The sequence below is a fragment of the Lathamus discolor genome, chromosome 6 (genome assembly GCF_037157495.1).
Source record: "Lathamus discolor isolate bLatDis1 chromosome 6, bLatDis1.hap1, whole genome shotgun sequence".
Lineage (NCBI taxonomy): Eukaryota > Metazoa > Chordata > Aves > Psittaciformes > Psittacidae > Lathamus > Lathamus discolor.
The window spans coordinates 61179267-61193379 of NC_088889.1; the positions used below are offsets into that span (position 1 = coordinate 61179267).

The following is a 14113-nucleotide window of genomic DNA, read 5'->3' on the forward strand; positions in this document are numbered from 1 at the left end:
TGCTGCTCCACATTTGCAGATCAAGAGCATAGTGTTGCAGTGTGATTCTTGCATGGCGATGGAGAGCAGGCGTGGTACTTGTGCTACCCTGGGCCTTTGGCTAGTTTTGCAATGCAAATATGCTTCTAGTTTCACTAGTTTATGCACTGGCTTTATTGACTATACAATGTATGCTTCTAGTTTGCTTAATTTATGCACTGACTTCATTGACTATGCAATGTCTCCCTTCTAACAAACAGTAGGTGGCATGTTTGGCTTAAAAATGTAAGTGCTCTGTCAGATTTGTGAGGCAAAGGAAGATGCTCAGGGACTGGGAGGGAAATAATGCAGTACAGATGCCCTTTCACTGATTTTTTACCATAACTTCAATCTGTCGTGGTAAAGGTCAATTCTGGCTGGGCAGTCCTGCCTCTTCTTGCTAGCAATAGTCCAACCTAAGGGGAAAGGTAGTGTTTCCCCTTGCAGCAGCCCAGACAAAGGTACTCAGGGGATAGTGTGAGAGTATACTCATTCTGCCATTGGGATTTGCCCATGCTGATGTACTCCTGTTGCTTTCTAGTCCTTTGGTGAGTTTTAATGGAGAAAGCCCACACAATGTACAGAAGGAAATAAGAAGAGGGACCAGGAGTAAACACTGTGCTCTAATTACTTTTGTGTTCTCATGTAAGTAATGCCTCATGGACAGGGTATGAGTTCACAGACATTTCAAGCTTCTGATATCCCGTGCAAGGAGGAGGAAGTCTACCATTTATTTCACTAATTAGAAAAAGAAAGGCCACTCAGGACAAATCCTGCCCTTTGGACAGGAGAAGCAAAGCAGTTCCAGAAATTTGAACTCATTCTGGTTGAAATGAACTGTGGGCTTACGCAACTGCATGATAATAAGCACAGTATAGAACAGGCTTTGCTTGGACAGACTATTTGCAAGCACCCAGCCCTGAGTCTGGTCACTCCATCTTCTGCCAGCTTGCGCAGCAGCCTTGAAACCCCACAGAATAGTACTCGTGTCCCTCAGGCCTGATCTGCCCCATGCATGAAGCCTTCACTAAGGAGAGGAGGCTCAGCAAAGCCATTTAAGCCTGTGGCATGAAGCAAAGCTCAAAATAAAGGACAGTGTATAAGTGATGGACAGGGAAATAGATGTACCTTTTCTTCCTGGAAATCTGGTCTGGCTCAGGGAATATGCAGGAGCAGATTTTAGTGGGCAGAGTCAAGGTTAGTTAGTTAATACCCCAGGATTCCCAAGCACTCCCAACTAAGCGTATGTAGAATTTAAAACTATGAATCTAGAGAGATGTAATATATGTAGAGATGCTGTATATATAACCTCAAAAAGGGGATAGTACAGAAGTGAGGGACAGGGAAGCAAGTGTGTGTGTATATAGACGTATAGACAGTAGATACTTACTTTCAACAACACCAAGGAATCAGTTGTCAGAACTGCTTAAACACCAAGCACTAGTCAAGAGACACATCATTGCTGGCTGTCTTTGTTTCTGTTAGAAGTGACCAGGAAAACAAGCTGCTCCGGACCAAAGGACCAAGATGTCTGTGGGCAGGTCAGACACTGATGTATTTCCTGCTAGAGACAAGCAAAAATAAGCAGTGTACATGAGAGAAATTATTTCCTCCTGCTGTCAAACAGCACCAGGCCTGCAAACAGAAGTCTGCACTTACCCTATGGCTGCTGAGAAGAACAGAGGGAAAGACAGACGTGCTGATGATTTGCTTTACTGCGTTGCTTCTTCCTGGTGATACTAAATCCCCCTGTGCCCCTGCCCCACACAGGTGTCCCTGCAAACAAGGGATATAAGAACAGCCTCTTTTTTTTTCCAAAAGATCCTTTGATCCTTCTGGGCATTGGCCTTCTCATGATTCTTATATCTGGATTTCCATACCTTCCATGTTTCCATCCAAAGAAGAAAATAAAGGAGATAGATAGATGATTAACTTGATTTTAAAAATCTGCATTGATCTCATTATATTAAAGCTGAAGTCAGGCATCAAACAAGTTGCTGCTATAGCTACACAGTTAAAGCTGCCTAGCAGAGGTTCTGCTTCCACCACCAGAAAAAGGGGTTTTACTGTTACGGATTTTCTAGGGCTGAGGAAAATCACCGATAGCAACAAAATTTCTATTGGCATGTAATGGCAGGGCTTTATTCTGTAATAAAAATCTCATTCTGAGAAAAGCTACAGCCACCATCAGTGTTTAAAACGTAGTGCAAGGGGAGGAGACAGGGTAATTCCCTGTGGAAAAGGGCAGCTCTGGAGTTGTGCTTCCCTTGGCAATGGAGTTTGGTGAGCAACTCTGCACACCAGATGATTGTGCCACCTTGTGGTTTCAGTTAGTGTTAAGCTCTAAGTATTTTGTTCGTATTTTTTTGATATGGATGTCTCCCTGTAAATGACAGATTCAGTGAAACTGCAGGAAAGTTGTACTGTGAGAAAGGCAGTGGGAGTCAAGAGCCAGTTTACTGGTTTACAGTTGCTGTTCCTCCCATCCCATATTAGTCTGCCCATATGCCCAACTCAACCTACTAGCTTAAAGGGGGGTCAAACACTTGGTACGAGTAGTTGCCTGCCACACTGGAGGCAAGGCTATTTATTCTTGGTACTTCTTAACCTGAAATCTTCAAGGTCAGATAATCTTTGGTCACTGCAGTTGTTTTTTAATATGTCACCTGAAACTCTATCCCCTTGACAGCAGAGGCACCATCACAAGCCATCACCATCTCCATGCTGCTTTTGCTCAAGCAGGTGCCTCCTTGATGTCCAACCTGCCTGCACCAGCTGGATCCTGCTGTATCCTAGGAGGGCACATGGAGAGCTCTATAAGGAAAAGGCCAGCATCTGCTTCAGTGGCCTTGAGGTTGAAGTGGAGGGTCCCTGGGACCAGGCTGTATGCATGGACAGAGCCAGTCTGCCCTATCTGCACGTCAGATGAAGGGAGGCAAGGCCAGCAGAAACACAGAAGGTGATCCAGCCTGTGAAGTAAGGTCACAGAGCCACATCAATCACAAAAAGAAGAGCCACAAAGTCTTTCGGTTTGCAGTGTGACCCAAATGATACTGAATGCTCAAAGACCAGTCTCTTCTCTTTAAAACACGCCACTGGCTTGTCCTAAGTAGTGTTGGCACTCATAAGACAGGCAGGAGTTGAACTGCCATTAACTCCTTTTGTTGTTGTTTAGGTAACTAAGCAGCCAGGCAGGGAGCAGAGGGCTTGGCTGTCCTGGTCAACTGATTGCAGATAGTGAAAGCAGCAAAAGGGAAAAACTGAAATGAAAACAAGCAAAAAATCAGTCCCGCACTTCCCTAAGAAGAGGAGGAAATTCTTCATGCTGATTAGCTAACTTGAGGAATTAAAAACCCCACATCAACAGATGCCACCAGGTGTCCCAGCCAGTCAGGAGAGCACCTGTGCACTGACCTGTGAATGCATGTGTCCCACTGCAGCTGAGACTTTAAAGGGTGATGTATTTCAAACATCCCATACCTGGGGATGTTTAAAGATTTACAGAATTTACTGGTAAAATTTCCACTTTCAACTGAGGCTCCTCCTGACAAATGTGGACATCTCTTATGAGCTTAACTACCTTTTTTTTTTCAGGGTCTACTACATAGATAACTTCAACATAGCCATATTGGTATTCTTCCATTCATGAAGAATAACTTAGGTTAAGATGGTAAATTTCACAAATCTGAGACCACCAGTATTGACTAGAGAAATCAAGACCAAACTAGACTCACTGAAACTAGTTTTGAAGTATGTTCACCATAAACACATAACAAAAAGTCATTAGTTAAAAGATTTTCTTTGACATCCTACAGCATCAATTTAAAAGATACCATACAATTAAAAAAAGAAATACAGAGCTGACCAGGTCTAATGATTATTCCTTTGTAGTGTAACATTTTTGATAAGGTCATGATGCTGACAAACTTGTGGGAAGTTCTATAGCTAGCTAACAATTGTCATTAAGGGCGCTAAGCTTTCCAACCAACCTTTTAACCTACTTGTTCTTGCTGTTATTGTACATTTTAAAATAAAAACCAAGGACACAACAACACTGCCCTGAGGTTGTACCTAAACGAATTGTGATACTGGCTGATTGTTTCTACTGTAGGTGATGAAAGAGTTTTTTGCTCATAAAAAGGGCTGCTAACTGAATCTTTTAAAAGTATTTATTATAAAACAAAATCTACAGAATCTATAGTACAAATGCAGAGTCTGTTATCTGTACAGATATTTATACAAAATATCAGTTACTTCAAACAAGACTTTGGTTTTGTTAACATAAAGAAACACTGCAGTTTCATGACCAGAAAGTTGTTAACCTATAACGGTCTGAAGTGATCAAAGCCTCAAAGAAGTTTTTCTTAAGACAGTATTACCAAGTTCATTTGTATGCTAGAAAGTCAGGCTTGAAAAAATAGTTGGTAAAGATCTTCTGTAACACAAGACAGATTTTACTGCTCTAATGAAAAGTACTGTAGCAAAAAGCTGAAAATAGCATCAATTTAATCCCCAAACACATCAATGTCAGTGACTGGATTTTTTTTTTCAATGTTATGTATTTTTTACATGTATCGAGACTGCTGTTGGAACAGATATGAGTGCACAAACCAAAGTTCACTTGAAATACTACATTTGAAAGAAATTCCAATATATTACAAATTCAAGACATGCATGCTCTAAAAATTTCAGTTGTCAGCTTTGTTAGTTCCAAACCTCTTTATGTATTTTAACTGAAGAGAACCCTAAAGATGATACAAAGTTTTGTTAAAACCAGTGGAATACAATCTACATATGATTTGAGGGCACTTGTGATTTAAGGCTTGGTTTTTTTTTTCCCCAGTTAATATAGTGAACTGTTTAAAACATGCAAAGAAGGCACTGAGGTACTGGGTTTAGTTGTCTTTTGTAGTAACAAATGCTACAAAATGATACACATGCAAAGCTGTAATTGTTAGGCTGTTTGCAGCATACACATTTTAATATAAAAAAGATTGTGTGAGGATTTTATTATAAAAATTCTTGGTACTCTGTATATTCATGTACATTTACAATAGCAGCAATTGTGATACAATTAGGTAAGTAAGAAAGCAGTCTGGGTTAGAGTTTTGTTTCTGAGATTTGCGGTCCAAATTTCACATACACCAGCACAACAATCCTCCCATTTTCAACAGCTTATGTTTTATCTCTGTAGGCTGATGAATTCTCTTTACAGATAATTGTGCTTGTAGTTATAACCAAAATACTTTCATACTTATTTAGGCACTGCAGGATCTTTGCATGAATGAAACTGGAATATCACTCCCTTTGTCAAACACAACTACCTGGAATACTGTCACAGGAGCAGCATCATTCTTATTTGGAGAAAGGTGCATAATTGGGGAGTATTTGCTTTTCAAAAATGTGAATGCTGGTGAATTAGTCATTTACTCAAGCTGTCAAACTTGCTTTTCTCCCCTGGTAAGTCCTTCTAGGCACATTCTCTGCACATATTTTGTGGACCTATTTAGGAATTGCCACTGGGGTCTTACATCCACCAGGACTCCGTGTTGGCTGGAGAGAACCCAGGCCCATACTGCAGAGGTGGGCTGAAGGTTCATGCTGTGCACAGCCAGGATGTGGCAGCATGCCATCACAGGTGGCTGGAGCACTGTTGGCGTGTCAGGACATGACACTGAAGGATTTTGTTGTGGAATGCAGAAGCCATTTGCATCAGACTGGTTTCCATCATTCCTATCAGCAGGCTTAACATTGTTCAAGGCCAGGTGGTACAGGGCCTTGGGTGATATGGCCTAGTGGAAGGTGTCCCTTCCTGTGGCAGGGGGGTTGGAACTAGATCTTGAGGTCCTTTCCAACCCAAACCAGTCTATGATTCTAGGATTTAAACCCAATTTTTCCTTTTTTTTCTTTTCTTCCCCTCCAGGGAAGTATGATCTTCTGTCAAAAGGCCCACAGCATAGTTGGCCAGCCTCAAAATATATAAATAAAACAAAAATACTCTTTACAGAAACTAGAGTAAGTGTTCTCAGGAAGAAGAGCTAGAAGACCTGACAGGATGGAAAATACCTATGTATACTAATATTTCTTTTAACATGTGGTAAATACCTTAAGCTGTTTAGCTGAACTTAAGAGTAGCTAAAGAAAGGGATTTTTGCCTTTAATACTGAGCAGAAAATATTGCAATTCCTAAGGGAACAGCTGCAGAACCAGACACTTCTCAGCATTTAGGATTCAGCCTTCCCTGAATCTTCTAGAGACAAGCCAAAATTATGGCAAGGACTCCACTCATAATTCATAACGGAGTCATAATAAAACATAGACACAACTGAATAACTGATCTGTAAAAAACTACCATTGACTGTGGCTTGTCTAAGGCTCTGTCCACCCATGGACATTTATATAACGTCCTTCAGCACTGTAACAGCAAATACGTTACTTCCAATTCAGGGCTCCAAGCCAGACACTCTTGTGTGTTACTAGTTATTGGGAACATGCTTGCCTTCTGTTTTCATTTCCTGACATTAATGGCTATTACTTGTAGTACAATTATAAGCACAGCTAACTCACTTGGATGGACTCAACATACACTCCATCAAAATGACTGACATCAGAGAAGATCTGCTTCTGAAAGTGCACAAAACTTCTGTGGTTTGACTGACCACAATTGTAAAGTAATACAACATGCTACAGAGGCTCTGATGAAGGGTACCACAAGAGCACTCCCTAGGAAAGGGATCTGACCTCTCAGGCAATGGAGGAACATTCCTGTGACTGCCACACCAGCCCAGTGTGAACAGACCTTACTGGATGCTCCTGCTTCCAAACCCTTTTTCGCTGCTGTACACAGAGCCTGAGAATTTCGAAAGCCCCAGAATCAAAGAGGCACCAGTTGGCATAAAAATGGAGCTAACTCAGTGGGTCCTAGTATATGATCTTTTAGACATCAGACAGAAAACAGGTCTAAGATAAATGGGCCTCGATATTCCCAGAAGGCCCATCCTAGGTGTGTAGAACATGTGTTGAGGGAAGAGAGCATTTGGTTGTTACACTGAAAAGAATCAGAGCTTTTAGGGAAGTGCCTGCACTTTTTGCAAACCAGAGAGATCAACGTTTATTATTGAAAATCAAACTCACTATTCCAAAAGAACAAACTTATTTCAAACTTCCTCTTTGGAATATGATTATGGCACAGTCTCATTTTTAGGCTTGGAACACTTTGTATTATAACACCATCCTAAAGAAAACATTATTGGTCATAGATACAGATTTAGCATTATCTTAGCCTAAGTGCTCTTTAGTGATCTGTCCAGGCATAAGAAAATTTAACCAGTAAGACAGCTGGGAAAGTGCTAATGAAGTTTCCTCAAAGTCATCCATCAATAATGAACAAATTAATTACCTCCATTGCAAATGTCAGGGTGTGGTGGCTGTTAACCAGTCTAGCTGAAGTAAAGTCAAGCTATAATTTACACAAAACTTTTGCTTGCAAGTAAAGTATACTTCACTGTTGAAGATCACGACTTGTCCATTTACCTTACAGGTTCACACTGCTGCTACATCTGGCCTGCGGACAGGATAAATCCTGCAAAAGAGAAGACTACCCCAGTAGCAGCTTTCACAACTGCACTGGAAGGCAGGTAAGGTGCTCTCTGCTAGGACATCTCTGCTTTAAATCTAACACAGAATCAACCATATTGTTTGCCTGTTCCTAGCTGCGCTGCAGACACAGTTCTGCATTACACCCTGAGCAGTTTCAAGTGCTAATATGCAGTCATATTGGGCATGGAAAATAGTGGCTGAAAACACTGATTCAAATACTCACAAACACATGGGTTGCCCAGTCACATGCACCCCCCTGCAGGTTCTTGGGGGAGAAGTCAGCTTTCTCATGGACAACTTTTGAACTGTTAAAACTATGCCTAAACCTCACCAAAATGCAACTCTCCCCCACGTATTTCCTGTTCAGCCACAACTTGTCATATCCATTCACTAATCCCAGCAACTCTTTCATCCTGATCTAGAAGAAAATGGCACCTACTTTCTATACTTTTGCCTGAAAGTTCACAGGACGGAAACCACCAAGAGCACTCTGAGGACACTTCTGGAGAAAAGTAGCTCCTGTCATTCAAATTTTCTTTCTGGTCTTTTCTAGCTCCAGGAGGGCAGTCATCCTTTTAAAGTACATAATCTACAGCAATCAAGAGTTATTATTTAAACATTAGATAGATTTCTATACAAATTCTTTTTAGAAGAGGCTTTTAAAGTCAGTCTTACGGAGCATTGTGGGGCTTAAATCCTGACCACCAAACTTCCAAGTGCCTCGGAGGAATCAATTTTTCAGCAAACATCAGCAGCAAGAGGCTGTGAATGCTCAACTGAAATCAAAATGTACATGCCTAATTTACCTCATTCAGTAAATCCTTCCTTCTGAATATCTAAGCTCCAAAAGAATTTGACTCTTACGACAGTTTAGCTCTCAGCGAGAACGCTATTTTCTTGGACTCAACTCCAAAGTTTGGATATAAGTTTTCTGATACAAGTCTTCAGACGAAGTGGTTGGGATTGTTACAGTTGTGGCTTTTTAAAAAGATCAGTGGTTTAATGAAAAACAAACAAAAAAACCCAAACCCAACCCAAAACAATGCAATTTTGCATTCAGTGTCATCACAGCGATACAGGAAAATTCACGTGGTATGTCTCTAAGCTAGAGATGTCACATGAAACAACTAAGCTAATGAATTAATTATAAATGGTGAATAATTATCATGTAGAAAATTACATATGATACGAAACTGGTCTACCAACTGCTGTAATGCAGAACAAGTACTTCTCTGTGTGATCAATATAGTACATAAAATATCCTGTGGATCTATACTAATTTAGTTGACTGAAATATGATCACTTGAGAATTGCTTTGTTTCACCAAATCATTAACAGTTGTTCAGAGACCTGCTAAGAGTAACAAGCTGTGGCCTTGTCCCTCTTGGCATACTACAAAAGTACTGATGTTGATAGGGGATGGGGAAAAAACACATTCGTACAGTTCGAAGCTGTACTCTCTAATTCTGTATTTTTCTCCACCAAAAATGGTGGGCGTCTTCTTTGTGCTCAATGTCTCAAATGAAAATTTAGACAGGAGGTAGTAAAAGCTACTTTAAGAGTTTTAGCAACACACCAGTGGCAGCCCAAGTCCTGTCCTCAGGAACAATGGAGACAGAAAGAACAGATCTGGACTAATAAATCTGAAAGCACGAACTGGATCAGAACACTTGTGGCCCCAGCCCCTCCACCACCACCACAAAGACCTCTGTCCTGGAGTTGCACAGTTCCTCTGATGTACTCTCAAGTAACTTGCTAAAAAGACCCAAAACCAAGTATAGTTCAAGTTCAAACGAGAAAAAAGTCTCCATTGTTGCCAACAATATTAAGGCTATCAAGAGCCCAACACGTATTATTCAGCAGCTGCAGAAACAGCTGAGAATCTACATATTCTGAACTTCCCTCAAATATCCCAAGCAGGCACTCACATTATCATCATCAGAGCTGAATATATGAAGTACCATAAAATACTCAATCCTTTTTGTTACAGCAAAAGAACAAGCAAAGCAAAAATCTATCTTCTGTATTTTGGAAGGGGCTGATCCTATCCACGATTCCCTAAGTGTTTTTGTTGGTAGGAGTTGGGAATATGAGCACTTTGCTGTTCATGATGTCTTTAGATTACAGCAATTTATATTACAGTTTCTTTTCTTTATTTCAAATCAATTAGAAATAAGTATTTGTCTCCTATTCTCACCCCCACCCCCCCTGCTTTTTCTATTTCTAAACCTGAACTAATTGTGTGGCTAATTTTTATGAGAGCTAACTGTTTGAACAGCAGATGTTTTTGCTTTGAGCTATGCAGATGCCATTTTCTATGAACACCAATTAGAAAGCAAACAACTTTCCCCATTTAAATGCATGAAAACGACCATACCATTCCTCTTTGTAATATCAACATTAGAAATGAAGTCTGTCTCTGGTCTGTCAATACGAGTGAACATCTCAGAGACCTGTCACATTGAATTAATGGACTGTTGGAAAAAAGAGAACTTGCCCTGTATTATGAGAAGCAGCTGACTATTGCAGCCTCTTCCTATTGCAGCCTCTTCCCAGATAGTCATCAAAGGAAGGATGACGGAATTTGGTTTCATCACAATTCAAACAGTGAGTCTGACCAAATATGCACTTTTTGCAGACATTTCTCATAGCTTAAATACCACTTTACTTGCCCCTTCCTCTAACCCACAGGTCAATACGACTGCTTCTGCTACCATTCACCCACTCAAGTGGGGAACTGACTGGTGCTAAACCAAGTTTTTTAAGGCTGGTTATCTTTTTTAGCTTGAATCATTTCCAGAACTAGCCATGTGCAGTGGCACCGACATGAGGCATGACATGACAACTTAACTAGGCCTGTGAGCCTAGTTAAGCTGTAAGGTTTGGCCAAAAGAAGTGTTCTTCCAGTTCAATCCTAAGCAAAAGGAGAGGGAGATTTGAAATCTGGGTCTCAGCATGTGAGTTCTGCTGGGAAGCATTCAGCTCATGTGCAAACAGGAGGATCTAAGGGTTGTGACCATTGCATGTGTTCTCCCAGTGGTGGGAGGGGGTGAGATACTGACAGTTTTATTTAAACATCTTTTTCTTCTCTGCAAATAAACTTACACCTTTCTTTAGACTCTTCCACAGGCCACTTTGCTTTCTTGTCTCACATTAATAAAAAGAATTACATACACTTTGCATGTAAAAAGGTGACTTAAAAATGCAAAAAGTTTCAGCGTTCCCTCCCCAAATCCTTTGGAGACTGAGTAATTTTCATGACATCAAAAAGGCAAATATGGCACAAAAGAATGGAACTTAAGTTAAAAAAATCAATTTTATAAATATTCTTCCTCTGTACAATTTTTCACAGCCCCATCCCTCCCACCCATTTTTATTCACATTTCTTTTCTTTAAATTCCCACCCCAATTTATTTTTAAATCATAAAATATATATTTTAAATCTGTTCATATTTTAAAATATTTACAGGAAGAGTTCCTTCTGTTGAGGTCATGAGGAGTCTGTACAAGGAGAGGGTGGAGGGGGGTAGAGGTGAAAATAGCTTCGTTCTGTGGCAGGAGATGGAGGGCAACTTTCTTCTGCTGACATGTACTGACTGCGAGGTGTGGGTGGTGGGGGATAAGGGTCTGAGTCTGAATTTAAATCGATATAGTATTTGTTGGCCTTCCATCGACTAGTAGTGTAGTCACTGTCACAAACATCTGTGCTGCATGGGGTTGTGGGTGGAGCTATCCCTCGTATAATATATGGCCTGCAGAAAGAAAATAAAACAAACAAAACCCCGCATGCATTAGTTGTGATCTAGGGAAAAAAGGAAAAAAGACAGACATATTGGAAATGATTTGCTCTGTGTCCTCAGTCAGGATGCCTGCTCATGAATACTGTTGTGAACCTTAATTCATGTTTTCATAAGAAACCAACAAGAAGTACCTGAACTGTGTTAAATTTGATTGGCACAACTACAACTACAACTACCCTCTGCCAGCAGCACATTTTTCCGGCCCCTGACCAGCCAGAGGAGACCACCAGGAACATTTAGCCCAGTCACTAACAAATAGTGTGACTCATCAAAGAGTTTTATGAAGAGCTTGAGGAACTGAACAGAAACCACCAATTTTCTCTATGCAGGATGGTTAGGGACTTACATAGCAATATAACCTACATATATTGCATTATTACTCAGCAACACTGTATTGGAAGGCACTAAATCCTGTCATGTCAAAACATGAGCACAAAGCCAATGTTTAAACTTAAAACTGGCATAACCTCCATTTAAATGGTCATTTATTAAGAGAAAGAAAGTTGGGTTTTTTTTAACAAGGTAAAGGCTGCTTAAGATCCAAAACTAAAGGACAGATCAATAGAAGATTTATCAAAACTTTTTATATGGGCTGTACCTGTAAGATCTTGTGGTTGAAGGAATGTTTGAAGAATAAAACATCTCTGCATTATACAGGGAGCGATCGGTAGCCGGGGAAGGAGGTGGGTTCAAGATCTAGGAAAAATAGGAAAAAGGGCAAAAGTTTGCATTAATTCTACAACTACTTCTTTTGAAAATATTTATGCCTTCACCCTGTCACTCATCCTTATTTTATTTTCCTCTCATTGGTGCTTGGGTGAATTAACACATTTCTAAAATCATGGAAGTTCATTATGAGGCTTTACTCTGGGCTCGCGTACACTTCAGGCCTTCAAAGTTCTCTCAGTACATGGCATTTTCTTCCTTGCCACATCCATTATTACACCGGAAGGCTGTGGTAAAGCTGGAAACGAGACACATTTTTGCTGAATCTCAGTGTACTTCATTGGATCAAAGGACTGATATCCTCAAGGAAACAAAGTCTGTTCCAATCCCAGCCCCTAAACTAACACCCAGGTTAGTAGCAGGATCAGGAGGCCAAGTTCCTTTACCATAACTAATACAACTCCATCCTTGCCTGAGTACTTTTTTACTGTGGTTCTGTAAACACATGATTTTGACACAGTTCACAATGCAAAGAGACTAAGAGCTAAAAAATAGTTACAGCCTGCCCTAGCCTGTGTGTGCATATACAGAGTTGCTGGTAACCCTCACACTAGGAAGTTTGTTGCATTTCAGAATCCTTTAGGATCTTTCCCATAGCAGGAAGCAGAACCTTTGACATGACCAGCAGGATACTGGCCTAAAAACAAGGAGTGCACTTCATCCGTCCCAATATGGAAAATTACAGCATTGCTACTGATGGGTAGGGCCTTGCTATTGAAGTGAGTATCTTGTACACAGCCTGTCCTGGGCATTCTGCCAAGCCACGGCCTGCAACAGTGACCACGATAGCATCCTTCCTCTACCTCTGCTCTTCTCTCATTATAGTAACTGTAAAATCACTGGAGTGGAGATCATTGTTTTGGTCTTCACTGTGCAGTGTCTAGCAAAATGATTCCTGGTTGTTGAGTATATCACTATTAATCATAGAACCACAGAATGGTTTGGGTTGGAAGGGACCTTAAAGCTCATTCAGTTCCAACCCCCTGCCACAGGCAGGGACACCTTCCACTAGACCAGGTTGCTCCAAGCCCCATCCAACTTCGCCTTGAACCCTGTCAGGGATAGGGCAGCCACAGCTTCTCTGGGCAACCTGTGCCAGTGCCTCACCACCCTCACAGGGAAGAACTTCTGCCTAAGATCTCATCTCAATCTCCCTTCTCTCAGTTTAAAGCCATTCTTTCCTCTTTCAAGATACATTTAAGTATTTTTATATAAATTCAGCTAAGTTTTTCCGTTCATCCTTTTTAGTGTGGCATTGACACATCAACCCAGTATTAGCATTAAATTGTTCAGCATGTTGCAGAGATACTGGTGAAGCATGAGACAAGCTAAATTACGAGGGCTGCTGACTTCTGAACATCTGCTAGCTGGACTAGCTGCTTGATAACTTCATTGAGAAGGGAATGCAAGAAATAAGTAACAGTTTTACCTTAGCAATAGATAAGCTCACAAGCCTCTCTTTTCTATTCTTGCCCTTCTTAAAGGGGAGAGATACCCACAAAGTATGTGGGCTCCCAAAAAATCACCTCAATAGCTAGCAGATCGACTCTGCAAGCTTGTGTGAACAGAAGAGTGAGTGCATGTTTTGCTTGGAATCACTAAGGAAAAAAACTTACATGACAAAATGCTAGCTAACATATGTAATGTTCCTCCTACGTATTCATAAAGAATAACTCCTATTCATGGCTTTGAATTAATTCAGAAAAATGGGGACTAAAATTCTTTCACTTCCAACAGCTAAAAGCCAGAAACTGAGCTAAATTACAGCTGAAAAAACCCAAGCAAAGTAATTCCTGCCGGTGCAAGTGTTTTCTCCCATGCATACACTAGTTTTCTCAATCAACAATCGACACTATCTGAACAGCAAGCCAAGCTTATTTCTTATGCGTTTGCATTCCAGTCCTGTTGTGTCTTGTTTGTCTTTTTATTCCATGTGTGCCTGCAGCATTACACGGTGCAAAATGTCATTG

At 40.7% G+C, this 14113-nt stretch overlaps 2 protein-coding genes across 4 annotated transcripts in view; one reads left to right on the plus strand and one right to left on the minus strand.

The window, feature by feature from the left end:
- LOC136017497 (basic proline-rich protein-like) overlaps positions 1-14113 on the plus strand; it is a 48271-nt gene that overhangs the window by 13354 nt on the left and 20804 nt on the right. The window contains exons 3-4 of the mRNA XM_065685810.1: positions 7559-7655; positions 10163-10224. Coding sequence (XP_065541882.1) covers positions 7559-7655; positions 10163-10177 — 112 coding nt within the window. The 3' untranslated portion in view covers positions 10178-10224. The remainder of the gene's footprint in view (positions 1-7558; positions 7656-10162; positions 10225-14113) is intronic.
- The window catches only part of LRP5 (LDL receptor related protein 5), a 133295-nt gene continuing 123351 nt past the window's right edge, over positions 4170-14113 (minus strand). For all 3 annotated transcript variants that reach the window (XM_065683138.1, XM_065683137.1, XM_065683139.1), the window contains 2 exons: positions 12016-12113; positions 4170-11369 (listed from right to left, as the gene is read on the minus strand). In XM_065683138.1, the coding sequence (XP_065539210.1) occupies positions 11108-11369; positions 12016-12113 (360 nt within the window). In that variant the 3' untranslated portion in view covers positions 4170-11107. The remainder of the gene's footprint in view (positions 11370-12015; positions 12114-14113) is intronic.